This window comes from Enhydra lutris, unplaced genomic scaffold (genome assembly GCF_002288905.1).
Source record: "Enhydra lutris kenyoni isolate GAN:26980312 unplaced genomic scaffold, ASM228890v2 scaffoldscaffold79, whole genome shotgun sequence".
NCBI lineage: Eukaryota > Metazoa > Chordata > Mammalia > Carnivora > Mustelidae > Enhydra > Enhydra lutris.
In genome coordinates this window covers 5386274-5399667 of record NW_019154163.1, presented here as the reverse complement: position 1 = coordinate 5399667, position 13394 = coordinate 5386274, and the positions used below count along the sequence as shown (strand labels likewise).

Genomic DNA, 13394 nt, shown 5'->3' with positions numbered 1-13394 from the left:
GGGGTGGGAGGTTGGGGGAACCAGGTGGTGGGTATTGGAGAGGGCACAGATTGCATGGGGCACTGGGTGTGGTGCAAAAATAATGAATACTGTTATGCTGAAAAAAAAAAAACATTAAATATCCTTTTTGCATATTCAACCACCCTCCAGAAGTGAATACACTTGAAATGCGCACCATTTGGACAGAACAGCAAGTAATTTTTATTTGAAAAATAACTTTTCAAAAATTCTCCAGAATTTCAACAATCAACCTCTAAAGCTCAAATTACTACTCAACTACCTAAGTTTGTCCTATTCTAGTAAAAAAAAGAGAATCCTCTATGTCATCACCTCATTTTGATTCACCTTAATATGGAAACTACATAAATACAAAATAGACCTACTCATGCAAATAGTTTCCACGTGGCATGGTTGAATGCTAAAATAAGCAAAGTTGAATTTTAAAGCAAATACAGCATGTTCTAGTAGAAAAGAGATTTACCCCTCCAGTTTGGTTAATACAAACAGCAGTTAAAAATGCCCAAATCAATTACGTGTACACACATGCAAATTGTAGGCTACCGCATGTGGGTATGAGTAAGCAGAAAGGGAAAAACAGGTGTTCGGATAAGGCCTGAATTTATAATCAGCTCTATACTTTGTCTATTCATCCCTTCACTACCATCTTGCACTCTCTCATCAATAGCCTCTTTTTAGGGATGATAGCCATTCATCATGCTTTTAGTTGCTTGGACAAGTTGTTTTCTCCAATGATTACTTTTTCTTACTGAGGTTCTTTATATCCAGATACACGTAACAATTGATAATTTCCATAGGCTTTTGTTACAGGGTACCTTTTTTAAAAGGTTTTATTTAGTTATTTGAGAGAGAGATAACGAGAGCATAAGCAGGGGTGGGAAAGTGGGAGGAGGAGGCTCCCTGCTGAGCAGAGAGCCCAATGTGCAACTCGGTCCCAGGACCCTGAGATCATGACCTGAGCCGAAGGCAGATGATTAACTGACTGAGGCATACAGGCACCATGTTACAGGGTACTTTTGAATAATGGTTGAGACTTGTTTTTGGAATGGTTTGTTTTGTATCATGGTCCATACGTATTTTCTTTGAATGAGCTTTCTATCTTACAATATACGACCAATGTCTTTGTGTGCTGTTCTCAGTTATTGAGAGCTGTGATGGGGCACCTGGGTGGCTCAGTTGGGTAAGCGTCTGCTTTCAGCTCAGGTCATGATCCCAGCGTCCTGGGATCGAGTCCTGCACTGGGCTCCCTACTCATCAGGGAATCTGCTTCTCCATCTGCCCCTTCCCCTGCTCACGCAGGCACTCTCTCTTGCAAAATTAAAAAAATCTTAAAAAAAAAAAGAGTTGTGATGCACTGCCATACGTATTGTTTCATTCTATTTATTGATTCCTTATTTTTTAAAGATTTTATTTATTTGAGAGAGAGAAAGAGCAGGGGGAAGGGACAGAGGGAGAAAGAGAAGAGAACCTTAGGCAGACTCCGTGGTGAGCATGGAGCCTAATGCAGGGCTTGATGCCATGATCCTGAAATCACGACCTCAGCTAAAATCAAGAGTTGGACCTTAACTGACTGAGCCTCCCAGGCGCCCCTTAATCGATTCTTTAAACTTTTTCCGACACTGCCTACTATATGCCAGGTACTACTAGTTGCTGGAATTAAAAAGCTGGACAAAATATAGACCCTTCCTTGGATAAATTTACAATCTAGTGGGGGATATAAGTGACGAAATAAATAATAAATACCTAATCACTATTAAATATTACTATGGGAGAAATGAATAGAAACTAGAGGAAGTAGTACTCTATAACATACAAGAACTAAAAGAACTAGTAGAATTAAAGTACATTATATATGATGAAGGCAAAGACATTTGCATAAAATGAGGCATAATTCCAAAATTGTGGGAAAATGTTTCAATTATGTACTTTATTATTGTTCAAACTAATTTAAACAATGACCTAAAATTTCTTTGCCTATTGAATTAGCAGTTTATTTTTTTTTAAATATTTTATTTATTTATTTGAAACAGAGAGAGATCCCAAGTAGGCAGAGAGGCAGGCATAGAGATAGAGGAGAAAGCAGGCTCCCCGCTGAGCAGAGAGCCCGATGCGGGCCTCGATCCCAGGACCCTGAGATCATGACCTGAGCAGCCGAAGGCAGAGGCTTAACCCACTGAGCCACCCAGGCACCCCTATTCTTCTATTGTTGAATGTTGTAATGAATGTTTACTTGGATATAAAAATAATTTGGTGGGACGCTTCGGTGGCTCAGCTGATTAATCATCTCCCGTCAGCTCAGGTCATGATCCCATGGTCCTGGAATTGAGTCCCACATCAGGCTCCTTGTTCAGTGAGGAACCTGCTTCTCCCTCTGCCTGCAGCTCCCGCTGCTTGTGCTCTCTCTTTCTCTCTCTAACACACAAATAAACAAATGCATAAATCTTTAAAAAAAAATAGGCATATCTCCAGATTCCCAAAGGTAAGATTTGAAACGGAGTGTACAAATCTATTTTCCTTGGTGTTCTGTCCAAACTGGTTTCCAAAAAAGTTTTGCTAAATAAAGGGAAGAAGGATTGCTGTCAGAATATGTGTACTGATAGCTCTGGCACGTCCTAACTATCATTATATATTCTCATTTTTAAACTGCTAATTCAGGGCGCCTGGGTGGCTCAGTGGGTTAAGCCTCTGCCTTCGGCTCAGGTCATGATCTCAGGGTCCTGGGATCGAGTCCCACATCAGGCTCTCTGCTAGGCAGGGAGCCTGCTTCCTCCTCTCTCTCTCTCTCTCTCTCTACTTGTGATCTCTCTCTCTGTCAAATAAATACAATCTTTAAAAAAAAAGAATGTAAGAGACTATGCAAAAATAAACCTAGATTTTAATATTAGGGTTTTATTTTTTTTAAGACTTTATTTATTTGAGAGAGAGAGCACAAGCATGAGGAGTAGCAGGCAGAGGGAGAGGGAGAAGCAGGCTCCCCACAGAGCAGGGGGATCCTGATGTGGGGCTGGGAACCCTGGGATCATGATCAGTTGCTTAACCAACTGAACTACCCAGGCACCCAATATTAGGGTGTTAGATCATGAATGAAAATTATCTAATCCACTGTTTTATTTAATTTAGATATATTTGAAGTATAATTCCATTTGTGTAAAATTAAACAATAAGTAAAACTAATCCATACTGTTAGTAGTCAGGATAGTAGTTACTTTTGGGTAGGAAGGTAACAATCAGGAAGGGGTGATGAGGGGAATGCTTTGGGGTATGAGTAGTTTTATTTCATCAACTGGGTGCTGATTACACAGTTGTGTTCACTTTGTGAAAATTTATCAAACTGTACACTGCACTTATGAACTGTGAACATTTCTGCATGAATATAGTAATTTACATAAAATTTACATACATGTAATTTCTTTAAAGATTCTATTTATTTATTTGACAGACAGAGAGATCACAAGTAGGCAGAGAGGCAGGCAGAGAGAGAGGAGGAAGCAGACTCCCCTCTGATGTGGGGCTCGATCCCAGGACCCTGGGATCATGATCTGAGCTGAAGGCAGAGGCACCCCTAAAATGTAATTTTAAAAGTTGCTTAGTGGATCAGGCAACTCATATAGTTTGCTTTATTAATCATGTAGTAAGTTTTACAATATCAAAATAATGATAAATATGTGGATATTTTCTAAACTTATAACTACTAGTTAGTAGTCTTTTATTCTACTAGTTCTTATCAACATGGTGAATTTTGAGTTTTGAGTTTTTAGGCTTTGTGGCCACTAAAAAAATAAGGGATTGTCAGTCTTCCATAAAGTTTCCTACCTCTAGGGACGCCTGGGTGGCTCAGTTGGTTGGACGACTGCCTTCGGCTCAGGTCATGATCCTGGAGTCCCGGGATCGAGTCCCACATCAGGCTCCCAGCTCCATGGGGAGTCTGCTTCTCTCTCTGACCTTCTCCTCGCTCATGCTCTCTCTCACTGTCTCTCTCTCAAATAAATAAATAAAATCTTAAAAAAAAAAAAAGTTTCCTACCTCTAAAAAAGTTAAATAGCTTTATTCATTGTCTCACACGTAGTGAGACACAGCATTTAAGGCACTGTCTTATAACCTGTAAACCTCTGTTTATCCCAATACTATAGGCTCCTTAGACAAATCATGCATTCACAGTGACTAGCAAAAATAACTGCTCAGAAAGTATCACCCAAACCTTCCTGACCATTACCAAAAAATTAAAAACAAAATAAGGGAAAAAAAAATCACCCTGAAAAAATATTCCCATTTTGTATCTGATTAACCAAATTTATAAGAAATGCTGTACTTCCAAAAACAGACTATTGGGAAATAGCTTCTGAACAGAAGAAAAAAAGCTTCTGAGGCAACCTACGAGGGTGGCGGGATGGCTCAGTCAGTTAAGCATCCAACTCTCGATTTCTGCTCAGGTTATGACCTCAAGATGGTGGGATCAAGTCCCACATGAGGCTCTGCACTCAGCAGGGAGTCTTTCTCTTTCTCTCTCTCTCTCCCCCACCCTTCCTCTCACTCATGCTTTCTCTCTAAAAATGAATAAAATAAATCTTTTTTTTTTAAAGGGCAACTTATGGAATGGGAGAAGATACTTGCAAATGACTTATCTGATAAAGGGTTAGTATCCAAAATATATAAATAACTTACAAAACACAACACCCCCCAAAAAACCCCCAAATAATCCAGTTAAAAAATGGGCAGAAGTTATGAATAGACATTTCTCCAAAGAAGACATACAGATGGCCCGCAGACACATGAAAAGATGCTCAACATCACTCATCATCAGAGAAATGCATATTAATACTACAATGAGGTATCAACTCACACCAGTCAGAATGGCTAACATTAACAACACAGGAAAAAACAGGTATTGGTGAGAATGGGGAGTAAAGGGAACCCTCCTACACTGTTGGTGGGAATGCAAACTGGCTCAGCCACTCTGGAAAACAGTATGGAGGTTCCTCAAAAAGTTAATTCATTGTCTATGATGTAGCAATTGCACTATAGGTATTTATCCAAAGGATACAAAAATATTTATTCGAAGGGATACATGTACCCCCATGTTTATAGCAGCATCAACAATAGCCAAATTATAGAAAGAGCCCAAAAGTTCCCTGACTAATGAATGAATAAAGAAGTAGTATCTATGATGGAATATTATTCTGCCATAAAAAAAGAATGAAACCTTGACATTTGCAATGACGTGGATGGAGCTAGAGAATATTATGCCAAGCAAAATAAGTCAGTCAGAGAAAGACAAATACCATATGGTTTCACTCATGTATAGAATTTAAGAAACAAAAGAAACAAAAATGGGGTGGAGAGGTAAACCAAGAAACAGACTCTTAACTACAGAGAACAAACTGATGGTTACCAGAGGGGAGGTGGGTGAGGGAGATAGGTGAAATAGGTGATGGGGATTAAGCAGGGTACTTGTGATGAGCACTGGGTGTTGTATGTAGGTGTTGAATCAGTGAATTCTAGACCTGAAACTAAATTTACACTCTATGTTAACTAATTGGAATCTAAATTAAAACTTGGAAAGGAAAAACTTGCTATATTTCTTTCTTTTTTAAAAGATTTTATTTATGTATTTGAGAGAGAGCACAGAGGGAGAGTGAGAGGGAGAATCAGGCTCCCCACTGAGGAAGGAGCCAATGTGGGGCTCAATCCCAGGACCCTGAGATCATGACCTGAACGGAAGGCAGCTGCTTAACCTGCTGAGTCACCCAGGAGGCACAAAATGACATATTTCAATAGGTTTGCAATCTGCTCCAAATGTATCTGAAGCCTTAAGTTATGTTTAACCTTTAGGCAGAAGGAAAAAGTAAGAATATTCCAATTTCTTAAATGTCTTATATAATTATATTTTAAAAGTTAGGACAAAGCTTAGGAGAGAAGAATTTTGGCAGTCCTACAGTGTTAAGGAGACCATGATTAAGGTTCAGGTTCCACCAGAAAGAATGACAAGATTCATTCACCAGGCTCTCAGTTGAAAGTCATGGATGGAGAGGATGGAGAAAATGGGAGAAAAACAATACTGAAGATATAGTAGCCAAACATTTTCCAAAATGAGTAAGGGTACTAACCCACAGACTTAGGAAGATCTGCAATTCAGAAAACAGGAACAACAGAAATAAAACATTAGGAGAAAAGTCTTAAAATCCATCAGAGAAAAAGACATACTGCCTTCAAAGAACAATAATAAGAATTAAATCTGATTTTTCTCAGAAACTATGGAAGTAAAAGACAATGAGATAACATTTCCAAAGTGCTTAAAGAAATCTAGAAATCTATACCTGGTAAAATATCCTTAAAAAATAATAAATAATAAAAGCTTTTTTTTAAAAAATTAGGACAAAGCTAGAAGACCGACAAAACACAAATCACTTTATATTTTGTAACTATATCTGCCCTTTTGCTACACTGTTCAATTTCAAAATACCATTAATTGAGACCATTTCAAGACACTGGAAAGTTTCCAAGGTATAATAAATTTGTTAATAGATCAAACCATAAATGAGAATTTCCAACCTAAATTTTGAAATAATTTGAAACAGGAGAAAGACAAATTTGTATGATCTCTCTTATATGTGGAATCTAAAAATAAATTTTACACACACACACACACGCGCACACACACACACACACACTTACAGATACAGAGAACAGATTGGTGGTTGTCAGAGTAGGGCAGTAAGGGGTAGAAGTGGGTGAACTTTTTTTTAGTTTAAATAAATTGAGTAAGTCGGGGCGCCTGGGTGGCTCAGTGGGTTAAAGCCTCTGCCTTCAGCTCAGGTCATGATCCCAGTGTCCTGGGATAGAGCCCCACGTCGGGCTCTCTGCTCAGCAGGGAGCCTGCTTCCCTTCCTCTCTCTCTGCCTACTTGTGATCTCTCTCTGTCAAATAAATAAGTAAAATTTATTTCTTTTTTATTAAAGATTTTATTTATTTGATAGATCACAAGTAGGTAGAGAGGCAGGCAGAGAGAGAGAGAAGGGAGGAAGCAGGCTCCCCACTGAGCAGAGAGCCTGACATGGGGCTCGATCCCAGGACCCTTGGGATCATGACTTGAGCCAAAGACAGAGGCTTTAACCCACTGAGCCACCCAGGGGCCCCTAAAATAAGTAAAATTTAAATAAATTGAATAAGAAATAAATTTTAGGATTTGAAAGAACATATGGTTGGATATTTTTTTTCTTTTTTTTTAAATATTTTATTTATTTATTTGACAGACAGAGATCACAAGTAGGCAGAGAGGCAGGCAGAAAGAGAGAGGAGGAAGCAGGCTCCCTGCTGAGCAGAGAGCCCGATGCGGGGCTCAATTCCAGGACCCTGAAATCATGACCTGAGCCGAAGGCAGAGGCTTTAACCCACTGAGCCACCCAGGTGCCCCGACGGTTGGATATTTTTCTTGCAATATTCTTTCTTACCGCTGGGAATAGGTATTTATTATTAGATTAATTTTTTAGCTCATCATTCCATACCTGAATAGATGAACTCTCCTGGCTCTGAGCTGGATTTTAAGCAGTAAATCTGTTTTCCATATTATACATGAACACTGTTTTGAGAAAGCATCATTTTCTCAAATGTCTTTCAATTAAACCAAAAGCTCATTTTTTTTCAGATTGTTTTCCTTAAAGTATCTCTATTAAATCATCAATATAGTAAAATAAAATGGGAAACACACACACAAAGATTTACTAAGGAAGATATTTCCAGGGTTTTTTATTTTTTTCTTTATATGTACTTGTATTTTCTAAATTTCCTTTAATTAACTTGTATAGCTTTTATCATCAGAAAAAGCATTTTAAGGGATTAAATTACGCATATTGATTGTAATCACCTTCAAATTTCTTAGCCAATTCTTAAATAGTACAATCCAATTTCAATAGAGTTAAGTGTTGAACTAGTTGACCTCTAAGTTATTTAGATGATGAGATGAGAAGGCAAGGCAAATGACTTTACCATCAAACCACTGCAGAGATTCTCTAACAGCCTGGGCTACAACTGATTGCAATATGTCAATGTCAGGACCCCTTGGCTGAGCAGCACAACTCCAGAAACATTACATTTGTTTACCTTATTGACTTATTCTACAGAATCACTGCTTATATATTTGGGGCGGGGAGATAAACTGTGTTGAATAAGGCTATGAAGTTCAGACTCTTACCTATCTGAGTCACTGTTAACTATCCTTGCAGCTTACAGAGGCATCAATTTTCAGATTTGAGAAAATAACAACCTGCTCTGCCATTCAAGAGAATGGGAAAACACATAAAAAGCAGCCACAGAGTTCACAGGAAAAAAAAATATGCCTTCGACTCGAGTTGTGATCTCTGGGTCCTGGGATTGAGCTTCGCATCGGACTTCTGGTTCAGCAGGGAGTCTGCTTCTCCCTCTACCTCCCAATCCCCTCCCACCACCCCCCGCCCCCATGCTTGTGCTCTCTCTCAAATGAATAAATAAAATCTTGAACAACAACAACAACAACCAAAATAACCTGTCTTTGAGAAACTACTGTTTTCTTACTCAATGAAGAGGAAGATGTCTTAAATTGTAGACTGATTCAAATTATATCACTAGGAAGGAAACAATCCATTCTTGCCTGGAAGATATGTCATTCAACACATAAGTACAATTTCTAAGTAGCCTCGATTTACAACTAAAGTACAGAGCTTCAAATAAAGAGTTTGTGAAGACAAAATCCCACATTAATCTGAATTCTGTAGAGTTTACAGGAGACAGAACCCTGTGTCCACTTCACAGTCCAAACCTGATGCTGATTCCTTTTCACTTAGTCTGGTTTTGCTTTAAGTTTATCAAAACATTGCTTCATTTACATTTCACCTAAGCTTCACCCTTCCTCCAAATTTTATAATAACTCTATCTTTCCTTAGGTAAGATGTCCCATGGTTCTTCTAGTGTGCAGTCTCCCTTGTAGCAATGATCAATAAACCTGTCTTTAGGGCGCCTAGGTGGCTCAGTGGGTTAAAGCCTCTGCCTTCAGCTCAGGTCATGATCTCAGGGTCCTGGAATCAAGCCCCGCATCGCGCTCTCTGCTCAGCAGGGAGCCTGCTTCCCCCTCTCTCTCTGCCTGCCTCTCTGCCTACTTGTGACCTCTCTCTGTCAAATAAAGAAATAAAATCTTTACAAAAAATAAGCCTGTCTTTATTAGACTGAAGGTTTGTCTCTGGTGGTGTTTAGCTGATTGGACTAAGATAAATCACATAGAAATAGGATTCCAAAGATATTAAAACTTGCATTAATAAGAGAGCAGCCTCAAGCAAACACTATAAAGAAAATATGAGAATGTGACAAAATAGATAAACTAAAATGCAGCATCAAGGACTTATTACAAAAAGAGGATACTAAACAGAAGAACAATGTGTGTTTCAGCTACAAACTGGGCTTGGCTGCTTCCATGGATGTAATTCTGGGGGGAGGAAAAAAGACAAAATTAAATATTTAAATATACATTAACTTTTGATATTCTAATCCTAAAATTGGCTATTTTTGAGCCCTATGAAATTATTAGTGCACCTGATTTACATAAGCATTGAGTCTGTGGCATTCGTCAGTAAGAAACTGGAAAAAAATAAACACTATTTCTGTGTTATTTATTATTCATTTGTCTTTTCATTGTATTATGTTCTCAACAACAGAATATATGAGAAACATAGTACTTCAGTGTACAAGACCATGAGGTACAATAATGTAAACTCCATGAAGGCAAAGATTGTTCTTGTTTACCACTGCATCTAATAATACTTAGCACAGTGCCTAGAAACAGTAGATGCTCAAGTACTTGTGCATTTCAACTAACTGTTTATTTGAAAGCTGACTTTGATTCTTAGCCTCTTAGAGTCAAAAGAACTCACCAAATGTGATAAGGATAAGGAATTTTCCACTTTTAAAAGCACATTTCATTAACTGAAGCTCATCATCCAAGAGAGATTGAAAACCCAATTCCTTCACACCTTGGCAATGGTGTCACAAAATAATAATTATTATCTATATATGTATATAGATAATAATTATCAATAACTAATAATAATTAATAATTATTAAGGTTAACTTTGGTGTATAATGGAAAGAAATTCTGAACTTCCCTTACCACGTGTCCTGTGTGCGGATTCTTATGAGCATATGGTGGTCCTCTTATATGGTTCCACATTTGACCAGATGTCATAGCAAGCACAAAACACTAGGAAACAAAAAATAAGGAAATACTTATATAACATGGTGCAGCTGCTCCTATACTGATCAGACTAACAGGATGATGAAAAGCATGTCTGCTCAAGTAATACAGGAACCAAATTTTTTTCAGATGAGTAATTTTTGAATAAGGCTTGCATTTCACAAGAATCACTAATACTTACACTGAAAGGAAAACCCTATTTTAAAATTATATATAACCTGACAGATGTTTAAAAATTGAAAACTGAAGAGCCTTTTAGAAGAATATTTTCAAAAGAACTGCATATTTTCTTAGGGGTGACATCCTATCGTTGAGATTGGATAAAAAAGGAGTACAAGTTCCCACAAACTCTGGCCATGCTAATAAGATAATGAAGGAAACAAAATGATTTTAAGGCATGAATAAATAAAATCCCCCTCACAGGTAAGAAATAAAAAACAAAATTCTACTTAACAATACAATATTGTATTCAAACAATTTTTTTAAAGTTTTGAGATGGTTTATTTTCTGAGGTTGTTACCCTTCTAGGTTTACTACATTTAAAGTATTTAAAAATCATTTTTTCTACTTATCTAAGTACAGAATTATCATAGTTCTTTAAATAATTCATTATCCCCTAAGTAGTTTACTGTCTAAGTATTTGAAACACTTGTTTTCATTTACACATGACAGTACTCCTAAGAAATGTATACATTTTATTGAGAAAAAAATCAAATATATTATAGAGACGCTGTTATTTAAAATACATCTTTTTTTTTTAAGATTTTATTTAGTTATTTGACAGACAGAGATCACAAGTAGGCAGAGAGGCAGGCAGAGAGAGAAAGAGGAAGGGAAGCAGGCTCTCTGCTGAGCAGCGAGCCCGCTCGATCCCAGGACCCTAAGACCATGACCTGAGCCGAAGGCAGAGGCTTAACCCACTGAGCCACCCAGGCGCCCCTTAAAATACATCTTAATAGTTTTTTATTTTAAGCTTATAAAATTTTTAATTTATGTATATTTGACATACATTTATATATGCAAACAAGTTTTGTTCTAAAATTCACTCACCAAAGCTGCAAAAGCCCAACCAGTTTTATTAAAAAGAAATTCCATATTGCTTCTTCGAAGATACACAAGTCCACCAATAACAGCCAAAAGCAATCCCAACATAAGAGGACCAGCATAATTTGGGGGTCTAATTACTCTAATCTAATGGAAAGGAAAGAAAAAATGTTTTAAGTATGGAATTTATTTGTTAATTATATAGGTCAAACTAATTCAAAATGAAAGCAATCAAAACTAGTGTGGTTATTGTTGTGATGAGCACCAGGTGTTGTATGGAAGTGTTAAATCTTTGTATTTTACACCGGAAGCTAACAGTTCACTATATTAAATTAATTAAATAATTAATTTGAATTATTAAATAAAATAAAAATTTCTTTAAATAAAAACTTTAAAAGGAAAATCATACTTTTTCTTTTCATCCTAATCAAAAGAGTCTACAATGTATCCCCAAATGGGATGAGATAGGTACAGTATTCTGTTTAACTACAACACAACATCTTTTAGATTAAGAAGTATTTTCCAAATACCACTAGTCCATCAAAAACCACTCAAAAGAGTGGTTTCCATGCTGAATTCAATGAGGTAATAGAAAATGTTTTATAATTTCATTCTTTCATCAGGATGTTTCTGTTAAATGCTATTTATGAAGCAGCTGCCAGACTATTCCACCTCAGTGATATGACCAATTCAGACCTCCCAGTAAGACTGGAAGAAGACAATAGAAGGAGTACCTTTCTACAAAGCAGGGAAACTTACATTGACATCAGTTCTGTCAGCAATCCACCGGGCAATCTGTTCAGCTGAAAAACCACGCACCTGCAACTCATATGTATCACCTCGCTTAGGTTTCCCTTTTGCAGGAAAGTTGATGAAAGTTGGAGCTGAATTCATGTTTAGCTGAATAAAAAGAAGTCCATGAAAATATAAGTTATCAAGAAAATAATCTTAATAGCAAATATTACCTTGAAATTTAGGCATTTTACAAAGATGAGGAAGCCCAGGTTTAGGTAGGTCAAGCGATTTGCCTAAGGAAAGTGAAAAGTGGTGGAATCAGGATTCAAACCCAAGACTGCCTGTGGCCTTAATTAGTACACTTCACTGACCAAATATTAACTCTGAGCTAGGAAACCTACACTCTACTCCTTTAGAATGGAAAATCTCCCATATCACAAACATTTTAATCTGTTCAGAAATAACACAAAAAGAACACATTTGCAAGAACTAAAATTGCCTTTTGTAGCTGAAATAAACTCCAAATTGAGTACATTTTCAGTCTGAGTAAACAAGATAGTACTCTAAAACTAAAGTGAAAATAAATACAAAATGGTAGTCATGTGCAGAAATAGTTAATTCTAAAAGTTTCTTAAGTGTTTACTGATAAGCATCACATTCTCAATAATGTGACCAAGGTATGCTTAAAGAAGACAACATTGGAATTATTTAGGTAAAGAAACCATAACTGACTCATCTGCCTTATATCTTTCCTGATATAACTGTATTTGTAGAAAAGAGAAAGTCTAAGTACAGGGAAAAGATGCTGACCAACAGATGCAAATATTCAGGTCCTCTCAACAGGTAACCCTATAAGGGAGATTAGCTTGTATGAGACATTTATAATTTAAAGACATCAGACAATAAAACAATCTAACTCCCTTGATTTGATCCTATACTCACAACAGAACCCTCTAACAGTAATGTTTTAGACTTTCCCATAAGGAAGGAGAACATAGTGATTAATGGATATGATTATTTTGGTCTCCTTGGCAAATTAATGAATAGATGAGTCCTTTAGTTACCAATGTCCACAGATTTTTAGTTTCGTAAGTGCGTACAAGGTCTCCAGAACTAGATAAATTTTGGCTACACTGTTAAAAATTCAATTTCAGAGTCTGAAAAGCTAAGAACCAGACCCTGGACAGTGTTCACTCCACAAACTACTACCCAAACTTCAGGCTGAAATCTTTTTTAGAATTTGTATGTATGTAATCTCTACACCCAATACGGAGTTGCTGGAACTCACTATCTTGAGATCAAAAGTCACATGTTCTCCCAACTGAACCAGGGAGGTGCCTTTAAGACAAAATCATCAATATTTAACTATATCACTTTTGGA

General features: G+C 37.0%; 1 protein-coding gene across 1 annotated transcript in view; it reads right to left on the bottom strand.

The window, feature by feature from the left end:
- The window catches only part of LOC111160897 (magnesium transporter 1), a 77092-nt gene that overhangs the window by 8509 nt on the left and 55189 nt on the right, over window positions 1–13394 (bottom strand). Inside the window, exons 4-7 of the mRNA XM_022524292.1 lie at window positions 12038–12178; window positions 11285–11425; window positions 10151–10240; window positions 9406–9469 (exon numbers count right to left, since the gene is read on the bottom strand). Coding sequence (XP_022380000.1) covers window positions 9406–9469; window positions 10151–10240; window positions 11285–11425; window positions 12038–12178 — 436 coding nt within the window. The remainder of the gene's footprint in view (window positions 1–9405; window positions 9470–10150; window positions 10241–11284; window positions 11426–12037; window positions 12179–13394) is intronic.